Source organism: Herpailurus yagouaroundi, unplaced genomic scaffold, assembly GCF_014898765.1.
Source record: "Herpailurus yagouaroundi ecotype Mexico unplaced genomic scaffold, PumYag 213, whole genome shotgun sequence".
In the NCBI taxonomy this organism is placed as follows: Eukaryota; Metazoa; Chordata; class Mammalia; order Carnivora; family Felidae; genus Herpailurus; species Herpailurus yagouaroundi.
The window spans coordinates 11,364,025-11,382,928 of record NW_024412444.1 but is presented as its reverse complement, the minus strand read 5'-3'; the positions used below and the strand labels follow the sequence as shown (position 1 = coordinate 11,382,928).

General features: G+C 37.8%; 1 protein-coding gene across 1 annotated transcript; it reads right to left on the bottom strand.

Moving 5' to 3' along the window:
• Window positions 1-5,836: 5,836 nt before the first annotated feature.
• Window positions 5,837-8,074, bottom strand: HESX1 (HESX homeobox 1). The gene is made up of 4 exons (XM_040454915.1): window positions 7,862-8,074; window positions 7,148-7,347; window positions 6,742-6,843; window positions 5,837-6,645 (listed from the first exon to the last, which is right to left on the bottom strand). Exons 1-4 carry the CDS (start codon window positions 8,016-8,018, stop codon window positions 6,547-6,549), a joined length of 558 nt encoding a protein of 185 aa, XP_040310849.1. The 5' UTR covers window positions 8,019-8,074; the 3' UTR covers window positions 5,837-6,546.
• Between the last annotated feature and the right edge of the window lie 10,830 nt (window positions 8,075-18,904).

The window sequence follows — 18,904 nt, the reverse complement described above, 5'->3', positions numbered from 1 at the left end:
AGATCATCGGAAAATTCTGTTAGCATGGTTACTGTTATTACTCATAAGGATGATCATTACTTGTAAAATTATTATTTGCAGGGATTCACTTGCAAATTGCTAAGAAAACCTTTTCTCATGACAGTATCAGAAGTAAAACAAATAGAAGTAGGTAAGTAAAGTCCCCTGCCTCCTGAGTGTGTAAGTTACAGGGCCAAACATGATCCAGTTCTTGCATATTTAGTAATTTTCAAATGTCCCAAAGCTTGCAGTACTTTAAATTCACTGCCTTCTCCTTTTCCCACATAGTAGCTAAAGCCTCCCAAATTTCCCTTCTCTCTCTATAATCTCCACCTTTCCATCTCCACCACCCCTACCTTTACCCAGGTAAGGTAAAGGTCAACAACTTCAAAAATACGTATTGCAACTATAGGTAGGCGGGTCCCCTCAATCCAGCCTTTAACTTCACCCCGCATCCTGTTTCTGTCTTCCTAAACCATGGTGCAACCCTAGTTAATAAACAAACATGGTTCGCCATTTCCCACCACATCGTTTTACTTCCTTGGCCTTTTTCAAAGGTTCTCCATAACCTGTATCCACCCCTAATGGGCAGGTCTGGCTGCATAATTTGGGGGGTTCAATGCAAATTAAAATTGTAGGACTATTGGGCCAAAAATTATTAAGATTTTCAAAATGGCAGCAGCAGAGCATCAAACCAAGTATGGGGCCGTTCTGAACACAGGGTCCTGTGTAACTACAGGGGGTGCATTGTGCCCACAAAGTTGGCCATGCCAACAGTCACCCATCACTGTAGAGAGGCCACCATTCTTGCTGTCCAGCTTCCGAGTCTTCTTACATATTGTTTCCTCACCTGGAACACCGTCCTCCCAACACCCAGCTCCTGCCCACATTAAGCTTTAGTCTTTTCACAGACCTATTCATGTAGAGGCAACGAGTTGAGAGTTGGTCTTTACATATGTCTGATCCATCCCCTCCTATAGCTTATAGTAGTCCTGACCATCTACAAATCTACAAACATTAATTTAGACCTTAATTATATGCTTCCAGGGGCGCCTGGGTGGTGCAGTCGTTAAGCGTCTGACTTCAGCCAGGTCACGATCTCGCGGTCCGTGAGTTCGAGCCCCGCGTCAGGCTCTGGGCTGATGGCTCAGAGCCTGGAGCCTGTTTCCGATTCTGTGTCTCCCTCTCTCTCTGCCCCTCCCCCGTTCATGCTCTGTCTCTCTCTGTCCCCAAAAAAATAAATAAACGTTGAAAAAAATTTAGAAAAAAAAAATTATATGCTTCCATGTGTTATTGTCTTACTGTTTCATTCATTCATTCATTCACCAGATATTGTATGCCAAATATTTGCCATGACTCTGCTAGGCACTGGGTATAGTAAGTCCCAAAACAGCAGAAACCTTGTTTTACTTGTTCACCATTCCATCCCCATAGTCTCACATAGTGATGGGCTCGTGGCAGATACTGAACAAATTGTTGTTGAATAACTGTTAACCAGTATTTTCTCTCCATCATATAGTGAGCTCCTAGAGACCAAGAACTGGTTTTTTTTTTTTTTTAATGTTTATTTATTTTTGAGACACAGAGAGACAGAGCATGAGTGGGGGAGGGGCAGAGAGAGAGGGAGACACAGAATCCAAAGCAGGCTCCAGGCTCTGAGCCATCAACCCAGAGCCCGACGCGGGGCTCGAACTCACAAACCGTGAGATCGTGACCTGAGCTGAAGTCGGATGCTCAACCGACTGAGCCACCCAGGCGCCCCTGTTTTTATTTGTTCTAAGACTGCTGATTGAGAACCCGCTATGTGCCACATATTGTTCCAGACATAACAACACTGTTCTAGACAACTTTCTTTACTTCTTCTATATTCCCTAGCACATTACTATAAGTGAACATTTCCTGATCATTTTGTATTTGCCAGGAATTAGTCTAAGCCTTATCCATTATCTCATTTAATTCCCCCAATGATTCTATGAAATAGGTCCCATTTTATCCCCATTTTATAGATGACAAAATTGAGGCTCAAAGAGATTAAAGAACTGACCCAAAGTCAAATACCTATTGGGGTTTGAACCCGGGTGACCAGACTCTACATTGCTAGGCTGCCTCCAATGAGTACTTTTTGATTGACTGACTTGACTGAAATAGAGAGGTCAAGGAAGAGTAGTATTGGTGGCTCAATACACCATCAAATAGGGGCTGTGTCCTGTAAAACCACTGTTAGGCAATTTCTTGACCAACACCAGATACAATAGGTGTATGGTTCTTTGCAAGCTTGTAATGTGGTAAATAGGACATAAACTGTGGCATCATTTACTTCATCATATGAACTTCCAGTCATAAAATGCTAAATAAAGGAGATGCCCACTAGGCTATCCAAGGATGCCTGGAAGAAGAGACCAGACATGAAGCTCCTAAATGTTAACTCTTTACTAGACAGAAGGTAAGCAATAAACTTTTTGGGCTGGGGTTCGGTTGTGGGACCCAGTAATTCCTGTTGACACCAGCAAGCTTCCTAAGGCATCAGCAGGGGAAAAGGAAAAGGGTGGGAATAAGAAAACAAGAGAGAGAAAAATGGGAAGGCGTGAGTCTAATGAGATGTGGACTGGTCAGAGCCATCAAGAGCTGTCTTGGCTGCTTGGCCACTGTGGGCTGCTGCCCCAGCAGGAGACAGAACACTTCAAATGAGCTTTAGGGACGCCTGGGTGGCTCAGTCAGTTAAGCATCTATCGACTCTTGATTTTGCCTCAGGTCGTGATCTTGCAATGTGTGAGTTAGAGCCCTGTGTTGGGCTCTGCGCTAACAGTGCTGACAGTTTGGAGCTTGCTTGGGATTTTCTCTCTCTCCCTCTCTCTGCTCCTCCCCAGTTCATGCTCTCTCTTTCTCTCACAATAAATAAAGTTAAAAATAAATAAATAAATAAACAAAATGAGCTTTACATGCAGCCAAAGGCACACGGAAGGGCTTTTAGTCCCATGGGGCTCAGCGAGATGGAGAGGGCAGGTCACCATGTCATACTTTGATTTCTGTTCCTCATCAAGTAAATGGACTCAGCTCCCTGCCTTTGAAAGAAGTAAAAGCAAGGCCCAGGTTGATGCTGTGTGCTGGGTTTGGTAATGGGGGATTCATGCGATTCGTGTGATGTGTGATAAGATGCAGGGAGTGAAAGCAGCTATTAACACTGATTAACTCAAAAGTTGACCACCGGCACACACAGCCATTGTTTCCAACAGCACTCTCTAGCGATGGGCTTTGTCTGGCTGGCTTCACAAGAGACAAATGCCATTACAGGAGACCAAATAACCTTATTTAGGCAGCCGTCAGATAATAGAGACGCTCTAGGTATTAGCCTGACTGCATTAGTTTGATTTGTTACTACTGTTCACCTTGTCCTGGGTATTAATGGAGACAAAGGCTTGGAATTACCAGGAGCAGAGATAAGCTGTGGATTAGAGCCTGTGTGTTTTGAGGGAAAGACAATTCTATCTTGGGTTTTCATTTCCATTTCCACCTTGCTTGATTTTTCCTCAAAGTTAAAGTCCAGCTTTTTCCCTGAATATCATTATATTCACTCCAAAGTACTAGCAGTTATAATTGCTTTAAAAAAAAAAAGTTACTAACTCATTATTTCCTCTAACAAGATCAATCAGCCTTTATCTTTGGAAATGATTTTGGGGGAAATTCACTTATAATCTTGTATATTATTTTGCTTCTTTGAATATTTTAATATATTACAGACTCACTTCAAAACATTTAAGGATATTATGTTATTAGTATCTGAAAATATGTGAAATATCTGAAAGAACATGCATATTATATTCATAGTTACTTCTTTAATATTACAAATTCTAGTATTATTTAAATTTTTTCTGACTTCCAAATGTTATTTTTTATAGATGCATCGTTTCTATTATAAATGATTTCAGTTATAAGTATGTACCTTCAGTTGTAAACACAACTTATCTCAATGATAGATAAAATTGAATTTTAGACCCACGTAAATAGGTTATATTATGGTCACTAGAGAATTCTGAGATAATGATATTCTAGTTATTGTTTCTTTCCTCACCAGACTTTTTATAGGTATGACCAGGTTTTATAACTAAAAAATAAATTTAAGTGCATTATTAGTTATTAATCAATGTGATATTGTTTCATTTTTTTCAAAGTCTAGCACTTTATATAGAAATTTCCCACTCTTCACAGTTAGGTTTAATTTCAGGTAAATTCTAGATAAACTATGATTACTCTCTGAAATATCAATTTGTGAAAAGTACTACTTTAAAAATACTTAAGTGTTAATATTGTAAAATAGCTTGTAATATGCAGGGCTGAAATCCTCTTCTAAACTAAGCAAACATTAGGAAAGGGATAGAGCTAGATGTCTGACATGGCAAGATGTCAGAAAGATGCACAGAATGTTAAGTGTGATGACATTTAAAAAAATAATAAATAGAGGGGCACCTGGGTGGCTCAGTTGGTTAAGCGACCGACTTCAGGTCATGATCTCATAATTCATGGGTTCGAGCCCACATCCCCACACCGGGCTCTTTGCGGACAGGGTGGAGTCTGGTTGGATCCGGTCTTCCTCTCTCTCTGCCCCTCGCCAGCTTGTGCGCACACACACTGTCTCTCTCCCTCTCTCGCAAGAATAAACATTTTTTTAAAAAACTTTTAAAAAAGTAACAAATAGAAATGCGTGTGTATATCTATGTATACATATGTACCTGCCTTCGTGTAGAAAAAGAGACATAACCATGTTTAATGATGATTATCTGGGAAGGATGAGGCTTGAGAGAGATTTTCTTCTATTTCTACATTATTTGAATTGTTTACAATATGTAAATATGATGTTTGGGATAAAAATAAAAGACTGTTTGAGAAGCCTACCCATCACGTGACACTTTCCTCTCCAATGCACTCCAGTTGACTTCCAGTCCTCAACTTAATATAACTTCACAGAAACCTAATGAAGAGCAAAGAAAGCTCCCAGTGGATGAATTCTTACTGATATATTTCATAAATAGTGCTTCACATTTTGTATTAGTGAAAGCAGCTCCTTATATTGGGAAAAATGGCCCAGTCTGACAGTAGACTTCCTTGGAAAACATGTAATGCCTCTGGTTTTCCAGTGGCTGCCCTTCTGTTCTTCCTCCCTCTCCATCTCAGCAATAGTGGAACAGAATAAGACCGTCTATTGCTGACTAGTTGTTGGGACACAGAGCTCTCTATCCCCAATGTGCTCTCCCTAAATGATCTTTTAAAAGCTCTAAAATCTGAGTCACACTCCTTTTCCTCAGTGATAATACGCACACTCCTTTTCATCTTTCTCATGCAATTAAACAAACAAAAATGTATATAGTAGGTATAGATTCAGTAATTCAACAAGAATCTTCTACTGTGGTCATTGCTAGGAAAGAAGAGAACAGAGGAGCAGGAAAGAAAAGGGAGGGGAGAATTCAACTCAATGAGGACAGCTGAAATGTAGTTTCCAGGAGACCAAGTCAAAGTCCTCAAGCAAACATTTCAAAGAGCATACCCACTCTGGCCTTCCACTAATTAACTAGAAAACAAACACCCAGACTTCCAGTGGTAGGACTTCTTTTTTGTGATGCATCTTACCTATTCCTTCCCATCTTTAGTTGATAGGTACAATGGCAAGTGCAAGGAAAATACATAGTTTTTGTCCCAAAAAAGTGCCCTGATTTTTTCTAGCGACTATGTCGCAGCACATACAAAAGGCAGATCAGTTACCTCATCAGTCAACGTATTACTTTTAACAACAAAATATACAGTTGTTTGGAAACCACTAAACTAGAAATAGATATTAGCCCGATGATCATTATTCCTTTAATGAATGAAAGTAAAACACAACATTAAATAGCTAGGAAAATATTTTAAAATTTGCATGTATTTGCAGCTCAATCCTTTTTGCAATATAATACCAAGGGTATGAATATGACAACTGATGTCTTTCTATCTCTACTTTGGCATAATGATTTTGCTTAAAAAAAAAAAAAAAAACAGCTTGAAACTGTTAGAAGGAAACATGCCAGAAGGATTTGTATTGATACGTGGTGAGAAAGTTTCACTGCTGTATGTCAGAAATTAAGAGGAGCTAATAATCATGTTTCAAAATGCACTTGAAGAAAACTAATTGAAACAGAGCATATCTTTGTGCCATTCTCCAGATTATTTTACTTGAATTATTCTGTAAATAGAATCCAGCTTGTGGAGTCACTTAGTCATGAGCTTGCTGATTTTAGCGAACTAGTTTCTTAGATTAAATTTGCTCACTTAAAAAATAGCTGGCTTTTTCTGAAAATGTTTATTAAAATATATAGGAAAGGCCTTTATTGTAACTAAAAGTGCCCATGTATAATAGGTACCATGTTTTAATAGTGAATATTTACAATATATTTTCGGAAGAAAAATGACAACACTCAGATTAAATGCAGAAAAGATCACACTTTTTAAAATTTCATATCTCCATTGATTCCTCGGGTTCTGCAATTGTAAAATAATCTCACGTGGTCAGTTTTCCGTCTACTCCAGGAGATTCGTGTTGAAATTTTTTTTCGCCATTAGAAACTGTGATTCTCTATGGGACCTTTTCAGCTTTGCACGCCGATTTTGGAACCAGATCTAAAATTAAGGAAAAATAAAGCAGATCTCAGGAACATTATTTTACTATTCTTAACATTTCCATCATCACAGGTAACAGCTAGGTTTGAAAATTACCTGGATTCTGTCTTCCTCTAGATTCAGTTTTCGAGCTAAGTCTTCTCTGATATCAATGCCAGGATAGCAGTTTACTCTAAAGACATTTTCCAACACTTCAATCTATGAATAAGGTAATAGTTACATAAAATGTTGATATTTCGTATGTCATTATAAAATGGGCTTTAATTCGTATAACAAAATAATTGTATTTACATCTTGGGCAATTAATCTATATATGCCTTTTACATTTTTTAAAAGACTATCCAGAAACTGTCAAAAAAAAAAAAAAAAAACCACCTCCATAGAGTCTATTGTTTCATTAACAAGGCTTCTAAACTGAGATCCCAAAGTGATTGGGCTTTTGCCCAACAGGGCGTTAGTTAAAACCTTTGTATTATCATTACTGCTTGAAAAAACTTCCCACCTGGTTTTGAGTAAAAGCGGTTCTTGGTCTTCGTCCTCTATACCAACTCAGTTCTCTTTTCAAAGACAGTCTTTCTGAGGGTGAAAAGTAATTTTCATATTTCAAAAATCTGTCTTCTGGCACTGGACGATCCACAGTATAAGGGAATGAGATCCCGTTAGGAAGGCTCGGGATATGTACACATAGGTTAATATCTTTCCCTAAAAGCAGAAAAATAAACTCCATCTTAGATGTCCAAACCTGTATTCCACAAAGTTCTATAAGAAGGAATTTCAGGAACTTGTCTTTAATTTTCCTGGGGAAATTCCTCTGGGTTTCACAAGAGAACTGACCTCTCATCAACCAAAAACCAAAAAGCAAACAAAGATGGAGATCCTGCCTTGCTGCTAGAGAACATTTTGATCTCTGAATGTCATGTATTTTTTCAGTGAAAAAATAGAATATCTGATGTGTCAAATACAAGAGACCTTTTGAAATAAATGCAGGTTCTTGGCATTTCCTGTGAACGAACTTTATACTCCCTTGGATCTAAGGCCAATTCTCTTTTCATTTCCTATAGAACTCAGCTGGAGGCACTGAAAGTCCTAGATACTTCAGTTATGTAATTGGATGAAACTGCAGTTTTTCTCTAGCTCTACGTAATATGAAATAAAGGCCAAAATAAACACTGCAAACGAAATAACAAAGAATTTAAAAAATTAACTTGTGGTGTACCTGAGGAGCCGCAGGTGTCTGCCCAGGGCCTGTGGGGTTTCATTGATGGAACACAGTCTTTCTTCTGGTCCAATCCCAAAATGCTCTCAATTGAAAAGGAGCAGGGCGAGGGTTTGCTTTCCCCATGCCGAGCCCCTTCCTGCAGGCTGGGAGACATCCTCGAGTGGGCTGCACAGAACAGCGGCTCTGGCCTCTCCTTGCTTTTTGGCTGGCTCTGCCCCATGTGTACAGGGCTGGGATCTTCCTGTGGTTCACCTCCTGGCTCCGCTGACAAGGGGGCTGGATTTAGAACGTCACTAATTAAAATCCTGTCTTAGAAAGTTTTAGCATGTCAATGAACACTCTCCCAGCCAGCAGCTTGAGGAGTTAATTGTTTATTTGTTTGCAAGTAATTAGCAACTAATGGCTACACCAGGGGGGCCACCTACAGGGACAAAAAGTGTTATCTCTCCTAAGCAGAACACAGACTTAACTTTCTCGAAAGAAGTGATGCACAAACTAGCACTCCTCTTTTATTTGAAATCATTAATGTATAAAATCATGCCTTTTATTCTGAAGTTTATACTTTCATGGACTCCAGTTACCTAAACACACAGGCAAGATAGGAGAGCAGTCAAGTAATAAATAATCTAATTTAAGTGAATTTTCTTCCAAGGAAATTGGAAAAAATAATAATCTCTTAATGCTATTACGGTAATTCCAATGAAAATGCCTGTTTTTCATATGCATATGTAATAGTGAATGTTGTCAATGAAAACACAATGGTATTTGGAGTGCAGCATACCAGAAAAGGTTGGCAATGTTATTAACACTGAGTGTAATTGTCTTCCAAGTGCCTGGATTAATTCATAAGGAACAGTTGCACCAAGTATTTTAAATAATTAATGAACTAATTCCATTCTTTCATCTTTTCTTTTAAATGAGACAGATACAAGTTTATGTGAAGATCATATGTAACCACCTGCAAGTAACTTAAAAGCATGACTGTTCAAACTAAAAGGAAGAATTTCTCTTCCCAGCAGGGTTGTTTCAAAGAACAGAGCATGATTCACTGTATTTTCTTAAAGAAGAATTTCCCTGTGTTGATTTTTTGAGGGGCTGGGAAGTCTTCACGAAGACAATAAGATTTGTGAAAAATAACCAAGAACAGAATATTTTCATTTCATCCTCCTAAGAAAACTTGAAATTAAAAGAGAAATGCAGCTGCTAATTGGGAAGATTGTGAAGTAAGCACACCTTGCAATATTTTTAGTCCTTGTACTCTGCGGCTCCTCTTTTTCCAGTAGCTTCTTGAGGATAAATTTAAGAGTTCAACTTTATCCAGCATTTAAACAACTACGAGACAATTCTTCAGGGAAGAGGAAAAGTAGTCTCCACTCATAGAGGAAATGGACTCTACAGGGTGGAGCTCAGCTTCATCTGATTTTATCCTATCATGAGGTACAAATATTGAACTAAATTCCTCTTTAAACAACTTCTAGAATGAACAAAGGATTCACATACAAAACATCAACAGGCACACAGAAGGATGGGTTTATAAATACAGGTGTAAAGCCATTGTAAGAATGAACAAACTAGTAAACATTTAATGCCTCATGGAGGTTTTGCCTCTAGCGTCTTGGAATGTAGACTGTGACCTTACCCTGAGGAAGACTTGGAGGAAGAGAGAGAATTCAAGATCTTCACAGATTCCTTTCTCTCGACACATTCATCCATCCATCTGTTCATTCCACTATTGGCTGAGCATCTACTCAGAACCAGAAAGAACAGGATCCTTGCCCTCATGAAGCTCACAGTGGTATGGGGTGGGGTGGGGGTGGGGAGCAAACAATATTTGTAACAGTAATTATAAGTCAGTAAATTACCTCATATGTTAACTGGTGATAAAAATGGAAAAAGGAAGCGGTGAGCCAGGTAAGCCGGCTCATCAGTGCAGGAGGTGGAGATCCTGAAATCCTAACCCCACAGATTAGTGCCCTAGTGCACAAATTGCAATGCTCCTACAGCACACACTGAAGCAACTCTAATCCCCAATTTCTTCTTTATCAACAAGGACATTCCAATATCTTTACTGTTTGAGTTGACTTTATCTGGACTTACATAATACCATTTTATATGGGGATGGTAGATGAAAATGAAAGGTAGGAAAGAATTTCTCTAAAAATATCAGGGAAACATTTTCTTATATATTTATTTGACAAATTTTATAGAGCACTTACTATGTGCTAGACACCATTCTAGGTGCTAGATATCAGTGATGAACAAGGTAATTTCAGAGAGGGATAAACTCACTGAGAGGAAGAAACAAAATGTCAACCTCTCCCATTTACTACCTTCTGCCTTATTACATTATATATCTGTTTATTATGTTTGTTTTCTATTATCTGTTTCCTATCTCTAGAATTTTTGTCTTTTTGTTCATTCCCTAGCATCCAAAAACAGTGCTGGCTCATACCAGATGAAAGAATCTCATTGTTTCTTTTTGCATTCCTTCAAGTAAAGTTGGGCATTTATTTCTTCATGTTTTTCAGCCAATACGTGCTCTTTCTATTGTGAAATGATGGCTTATGTCTGTCTTAGTCTGTTCAGGCTGGTCTAACAAAGTACCACAGACTGGGTAGCTGATAAACAACAGAAAGTTATTCCTCACAGTTCTGGAGGCTGGAAGTCTGAGATCAGGGCACTGGCATGGTTGGGTGAGGGCTCTCTTCCAGGTGGCAGATTTCTCCTTATCTTCACATGGCAGAAGGGGCTAGGGAACTCTCCAGGACCTTTTATAAGAAACTAATCCCATTCATGAGGGCTCCGCCCTCATGACCTAATCACCTCCTAAGGGCTCCCACCTCCTAATACCATCACAAGGGGTATTAGGATTGCAACATATGAATTTTGGTGGGACACACACATTCAGACCATAGCATGTCCTTAGCCCATTTTTTTTTAATTAGGGTATTTTTTTGGTTGTTCTTTTTTTTTTTTTTTTTTTTTTATTTATTTTGGGACAGAGAGAGACAGAGCATGAACGGGGGAGGGGCAGAGAGAGAGGGTGACACAGAATCGGAAACAGGCTCCAGGCTCCGAGCCATCAGCCCAGAGCCTGACGCGGGGCTCGAACTCACGGACCGTGAGATCGTGACCTGGCTGAAGTCGGACGCTTAACCGACTGCGCCACCCAGGCGCCCCAAGTTGTTGTTTCTTAATGATAAGAGTTTTTCATATATTAAAAGATGATAACTCTTTGGTATGTGTAATAACTATTTCCCCCATTTTGCCCTTGATATTTTGACTTTATTGATGCTTTTTTTTTTCTCTCATATGAAGCTTCATATAGTAAAATGTGTTGATTTTACCCTTTATGATTTCTACCTTTAAAAAGGGCCTTTCTGGCTCCATTTATGGTAGTAATGAAGTAGCTTCTATTGTACCTACCCTCCCACAGATACAAATTATAAACTCTGGATAAAGTGTTTTTTAAAACTACCCCAAAGTACTGAAAAGTAGTCCCAAACAGGGAAAATACATTTAGAAGAGATAAATAGCACTGGGTGAGCTTTCCATTTTATGGCTTTTTGTCTGAAATCAGGCACCAGTCAACACTATGTGGGAGGATGTAGAATCTTATTGGCTTAAGGAACCAAAGGAGAGAGGTCAAGTCAACCACAGCAGCTAGGAAGTGACAGAGAATCCTAGGAAGGAAAGAGATACAGGGAAAGGCCCCAAATTCTGCATATAAATTCTGCCCAAATCCCCGGATGACTTCTGAATTTGGCATGCACATGGAAAACACCAAACATCTCAGCTAATCCTAAAATGATTGAACAAAAATTTCAACCGATGACGACCACAAGGGAAACAGAGCTTAGATACAGTTTGAGCACAGACTGATAAAACAAAACAAAACAAACAAACAAACAAACAAATGCAAATCAACATTCTTCAGACAGATAAAACAGAATCTGGAGACTATAAATATCATTTACAGAGTCCAGGATACAACACAACATTATTAGACATATGAAGAAACTGGAAAATGTGTCCCATATTGACAAGAAAATGCAATCAATGGAGACAGATCCAGGGGTGATACAGATGTTGGAATTAGCTGACAAGTTTTGAGAGCAGTAATGTAAAGATGCTTAAGGACATAAATGAAAATGTGCTCATAATGAATGTACAGACAGTATCCATCATCAGAGAAATAATAACTACAAAAAAATCAAATGTAACTTCTATTACTGAAAAATAAGAGAGATAAGAAATTCACTGGGTAGGCTTAACAGTATATAGGAGATGCCAGAAGAGTCAGTGAACTTGAAGATATATTAATGAATATGATCTGATCTGAAGAATACACAGGAAAAAACATTAAAAATAAAATCAGCGGAGTCTGAGTAACCTGTAAGACAATAAAACAATATCTAGCATATGTGTAATTGGAATTACAGAGGGAGAAATAGAGAAGATATGGTAGAAAAAATATTTGAAGAAATAATGGCTGAAGTTTTCCAAAATTTGGTGAAAGACATAAATTTATAGTTTCAAGAAGCTCAAAGAACCTCAGTAGGATAAACACAAGCAAAACTACATCTAGGTATATCATAGTCAAATGGATAAAACCAAAGATAAAGAGAAATATTTGAAAGCATTCAGAGAAAAATGGTATATTATATACATAGGAATAACAATATGATTTGACTGAGTTCTCATCAGAAACAATGGAGGCCAGAAGACAATGAAACAACATCTTTAAAGTGCTAAAAGGAAAAATAAGCTTTTCAACCCAGAATTCTATATCCAACAAAAAATCTCAGAAAATGAAAGCAAAATAAAGACATCTCAAGATAAATAAAAACAAAGAGATTTATCACCACCAGACCTGTACTACAACAAAGTGACCAGTGTGACCTCCACTGTTAGGTGTTATGGGGCACTGTGGGTTCTGCTTTGATCTTTTGGATAGCTCTCTCCAGGGGAAGCCAGCCACCATGCCCTGAGGACACTTAAGTAAACCTGTGGAAAGCCCACATGGAGAGGAATTGAAGTTTTTGCCAACAGTCAACACCAACTTGGGAAGTGAATCCTCCAGTCCTAGTAAAACCTTCAGATGAATGAAGCCCCAGCTGACATCTGACCACAATCTTAATGGATACTATCAGACAGGACTGGATATCCAAATCACTCCTGAGTTTTTGACGCAAAGAAACTGTGAGAGGTATTAAATAAACACTGCTGTTTTAAACCACTTTTAGTTGATTTGTTATACAGCACTAGATAATTTACATAAGCCTCCATCATAAGAAACTGGGTTGGGGTGGGGGGACAAAATAATATCATAGTTAGAAGAAGAGAAAAAATATAAGAGCAGAAATGAATAAAATCTAAAACAAACAAAGTTGGTCTTCTGAAATAATCAACAAAATTGATAAAACTATAGGCAGACTAATCAAGAATAAAAGAAGGGTGCCTAGCTGGCTCAGTTGGTAGATCATGCAACTCTAGATCTTGGGGTTGTGAGTTGGAGCCCTGTGTTGGGTGTATAGATTACTTAAAAATAAAATCTTTAAAAAAAAATAACAAAAGAGAGAACACAGAACACAAATTACTAATATCAGGAATAAAGAGGTGATATTACTATAGAGACTACAGATCATTAAAAAGATAAAAGAATATTAACAACTTTATACCAACAAATTCAACAACTTACACGAAATAGATAAAAATCTTGAAACAATATGATTACCAAAATTGAGACAAGATGAACTAGAATATGTGACTGGTTGGATATCTATTAAAGAAATTATTTCACACACAAAAAACTCCAGGCCCAGATAACTTCATTGGTGAAATTTATCAGATATTTAAAGAACAGTCTTATACAAATACCATCTTACACAAACTCCTTCATAAAATGGAAAGGGACCCTTCTAAATTCATTGCATGAGTCCTGAATATCACTGATAACAAAAAATTTCCAGAAAAATTATAGACAAATATCCCTTAGGAACACAGACACAAAATCTTTAAGACATTAGCAAATAGAATATAGAAACACAAAAAAGATAATAAATTATGACCGAGGCTTTTCTCAGAAAGGAAAGGATGGTTTAACATTCAAAAATCAATGTAATTAGCCATTAATAGAAAAAAAGATAATCATGTGATCGTTTTATCAGATGCAAAAAAATACTCATTTGTGACTGTAAAAAATCAGCAAATTAGGTTTAGAAGTAACTTCCTCAATATGACAGAGGGCATCTATAGAAATTGTCAACTAACATTTATTTGTTTGTTTACTTATTTATAAAGCTTATTTATTTAATCTCTACACCCAAAATGGGGCTCTAACTCACAACCCCAAGATCAAGAGCTACACACTCCTCTGAATGAGTCCACCGGGTGCTCGTTCTAAACATCAAATTTAATGGTGAAATATTGGGGTGTCTGGGTGGCTCAGTCAGTTAAGTATCTGACTTTTGATTTTGGCTCAGGTCATGATCTCACGGTTTGTGAGTTTGAGCCCTGCACTGGGTTCTGCATTGACAGTGCAGAGCCTGTTTGGGATTCTCTCTCTGCCCCTCCCCCACTCACACATGTACTCTTGTGCTCTCTCTCTCAAATAAACTGGTGAAATATTGAATGCTTTCTCTCTAAGAATAGAAACAAGCCAAGGATGTTCACTTTCAGTATTTCTATCCAACACTATATTGGATCTAAGCCAGTGTAATAAGGCAAGAAAAAGAAAGAAAACTCATATAGATCAGAAAGGAAGAATTAGGGGTGCCTGGGTGGCTCAGTCGGTTGAGCGTCTGACTTCAGCTCAGGTCATGATCTCGCAGTTGACGAGTTCAAGCCCCGTGTCGGGCTCTGTGCTGACAGCTCAGAGCCTGGAGCCTGCTTCGGATTCCATGTCTCCCTCTCTGTCTGCCCCTCCCCCGCTCATGCTCTTTCTCTCTCTGTCTCAAAAATAAATAAACATTAAAAAAAATTAAAAAACAAAGAAAGGAAGAATTAAACTTCTCTATTCACAGATGACATAATTGTTTACATTGAAAAATCTTAAGAATCTACAAAATAGATACTAAAACTAATATGTAAATTTAGCAAAATCATAAATCAAAGGTAAATATACAAAAATCAATTAAATTCTATATGTTAGCAGCCAACAACAAAACATATACCTGCTATGATCCAGCAATTCCATTTCTAGAAAAATGAAAACATAGGTCCACAAAAAGCTTGCATGAGAGGGGTGCCTGGGTGGCTCAGTTGCTTGAGTGTCCAACTTTTGATTTTGGCACAGGTCATGATTCCAGGGTCATGGGATCAAGCTCTGTGTTGAGCTCTGAACTGAGTGCAGAACCTACTTAAGATTCTCTCTCCCCCCTGCTCATGCTCTCTTTTTCTCAAAAAATAAAAATGAAAAAACTTGCACAAGAATATTCACAGAAGCTCTATTCATAATAGTCAAAACTGGCAGGTAGGTGTCTATCAACAGGAAAGTGGCTAAATAAACTACAGTATAGTTATACAAATTGAATACAATTCAGCAATATAAAGGTATATACTACCAATGTATGTGACAACATTGATGAATGTCAAAAACATTATGCTAAGTCAAAGAAGCCTTATACAAAAGAATATCTATGGTATGATTTCATTTATATGATGTTCAAGAACAGACAAAATTAGTTTGTATTGAAAAAAATCAGAAAGGGGTGCCTCGGTGGTTCAGTTGGTTGAGTGACCGACTTTAGCTCAGGTCGTGATCTCACGGTTTGTGAGTTCAAGCCCCGCGTCGGGCTCTGTGCTGACAGCTTGGAGCCTGGAGCCTGCTTCGGATTCTGTGTCTCCCTCGCTCTCTGCCCTGTCTGTCTCTCTCTGTCTCTCTCTGTCTCAGAAATAAATAAACATTAAAAAAAAAGTTAAAAATAACAACAACAAAAAAGAAAAAAATCAGAAAGTGGAGGTAAAGGTGGGGACTAAATGGGAAGCAGAATCAGGAAACTTGGAGGGTGATGGCAATGTTCTAGGGTTTGTATTACACAGATGCAAGCATTTGTCAATATTTATTGATTGGTACTCTTGCAGATTTGTTCACTTCACTGTATATAAAATTTCATCCATTAAAGCATAAACAAGTATTGAACTAGATGGTGAATGATCTGCATTTGAAGAATTTAGGGGAGAAATATATACATATATACATACACACACACACACACACATACATACATATACATATCTGCAACTTGCTTTAAAATGCATTTACTGGGGCGCCTGGGTGGCGCAGTCAGTTAAACGTCTGACTTCAGCCAGGTCATGATCTCGCGGTCCGTGAGTTCGAGCCCCGCGTCAGGCTCTGGGCTGATGGCTCAGAACCTGGAGCCTGTTTCTGATTCTGTGTCTCCCTCTCTTTCTGCCCCTCCCCCGTTCATGCTCTGTCTCTCTCTGTCCCAAAAATAAATAAACGTTTAAAAAAAAAAATAAAATGCATTTACTAAAAAAATTAAATAAATTAATGGATGGACATATGATTATTAAACATTATAATTGTAGATCAAAGGACTTCTAATCCAGTAGAATTTTCTAAGCTGATGTAAATGTTCTATATCTGCATTACCCAATATGGTTGCTACTAGACACATGTGGCTAATGAGCACTTGAAATGTAACTAGTGCAACTGAGGAAATGAATTTCAAGTTTAATTTTATTGTAAATTATTTAAATTTAGATAGCAGATGTGGCCACTGGCTACCATTTTGGACAGCACAGACAGAACATTTCCATCACGGCAGAAAGTTCTGTCAGACAATGTTGGTCTAGAAGCACAGAACAATGTTGAAAATAGTGATGATGACAACAGACCTCCTTGTTTTGATTCTGACAGGAGAACAGTGTCCCATCATTAATATGATGTCTACTATGGGTTTCTAATAAATGGTACTTATCTAGAGTAATGTTATAATGAATACAAACAAAATATCTATAGTGCTTTATAGCTTCTAAAGCATTTAAAAATATTTGTATTTAATCCTTTCACAAATCCTCTACTCTTGTGGTTGAGAAAACAGAAACTGAGAGTTCGATTGTATATTACCACCAACTAGCAAGTGGTAGAGACTTGACTCAGATTTCTGTCTCCAAATTCCCTTTTCTATTGACTTTATCAATTAATGTCCACAGTAACATAGCCATCAATGATCTCATGATATAAACATCAAAACGTATGATAAGAAAAGGTTGTGAAAAGTTGGATATGACATATCCTCAATACCTTTTAACACTTATTTTGATATAAGAAAAGCCTGACACATTGACATTGAAAATTACAGGAATCATAAAATTGGGCAGTCTACCTTTTAAACATCTATACATACAAAGTGAAGTAAAAATTGAAAGGTTTATGTTTTATTTTAGTAACTTGTATATCTACCCAGGTTTTGCTAACAATTTATTTTCTAATTGTGTATTTCAAGTAACTCCCATATCACTAACATCAGAAAAATGTTCAATGTCTTAGATGTTTTAGCAGAGTTTTACAAATCAGCTATACAGTTATCATGCTCATGGTCTGTGAACATAAGAGAGAAACACAATAAGCAAAGCTTTAATGACTCTTGCCTCTTGCTTTTGCATAGGAATTACATTGTTCTATTTGGGACTATTTTTAATTGCTAAAATGTTTTCTAAAGCAATGTAATTTTTTGCTGTTATACCTTCAGTATCTCCTAGAACAGTGGCAAAGTACACATTCAATAAATATTTGTGTATGAGTGCATAAATGGATGGATGGATGCGTAGAACTAGGAAGAGGTGACATTTGTAAACTGAACAGGCAATGTAAATGCTGTGGGTTTATGACTGTTGTTTAATGTGTTCAGGTACTCCCAGTTTGCTATGAACTATTGATGTATCACTCCAGTGTAATCCACAAATTAGAAGACATCTTGGCATTCTGCAACTAAAATTTAATAAGAAGGAAGATGGGGGGTGTGTTTTAAAAATCGGAGCGTATGTGTGCTGATACAATATTGTGTACCAACTATACTTACATAAGAAAAATTAAAAATCTAAATTTAGAACCAAAAAATCCTGAGTCATATTGAACAAACAGTTCACAGCCGTGGCACTCAGTCATTCCTAAGGCCCTCATCTGCCATTATTGCTATCGGAGACACACAGTATCTTTCCCAGTGATTCAGGAGAGTTGGGAAGGTTTCATACACGTTTTTCTCCCCCCAGCACTATCACAGTGCCCATCACACAAGAGATGTTAAATAAAGGTTTGTTGAATGAGTTAATTTTCTTTATAATATTGGAACAATGTTCAACCTTTGTTCTTCTGAAATCTCAAAAGCGTAGTTTCATAGTTTTACATTATGAAATCCGTCAAAATTCTTTTCAGCATAGTGTCTTGTACATATCGTGCCCTTAAAATCATCTGAAACACAAATGCATTTTTATTTTTAAAAGATTCATTCAGGGTGCCTGGCTAGTTCAGTAGGCTAGGAATCTGACCCTTGATTTAGGCTCAGATCATGATCCCACAGTTTCGTGGGTTTGAGCCCTGCATCAGGCTCTGCACTGCTTGGGATTCTCCCTCTCTTTCTACCCTTCCCCGCTTGCACTTTCTGTTTCTCTCTCTCCCCAAAAAATAACAAAAACAAAAACAAACAAAACCCCCAAACTTTAAAAAATGATTCAATCTCACAGTACATAGAATAAGATATGATCATCTCCTTCAATTCTACCCCATTTTTATTCCCCAACCTACTATTGGCTACCACTACTAACAGTTTATGCTTCTCTTTCCTGCCTTTTTAAATTTATTATTATTTTTTTAATATTTTATTTTTATTTTTGAAAAAGAGAGAGAGAGAAAGAGAGACAGCGCAAGCAGGGGAGGGGCAGAGAGAAGGAGACACAGAATCCAAAGCAGGCTCCAGGCTCTGAACTATCAGCGCAGAGCCTGATGCTGGGTTTGAACTCAAAACTGGCTTAATCTACTGAGCCACTCAGGTGCCCCATTCCTGCCTTTTTAAA

Coding starts and splice junctions, on each gene's coding strand:
- HESX1 (XM_040454915.1), bottom strand. CDS start 8,018: ATGTCTCCCAGCCTGCAGGAAGGGGCTCGGCATGGGGAAAGCAAACCC. Junction 7,348..7,861: donor AGACACCTGCGGCTCCTCAG/GTACACCACAAG, acceptor TTCTGCTTTTAG/GGAAAGATATTAACCTATGT. Junction 6,844..7,147: donor CCGCTTTTACTCAAAACCAG/GTGGGAAGTTTT, acceptor CCTTATTCATAG/ATTGAAGTGTTGGAAAATGT.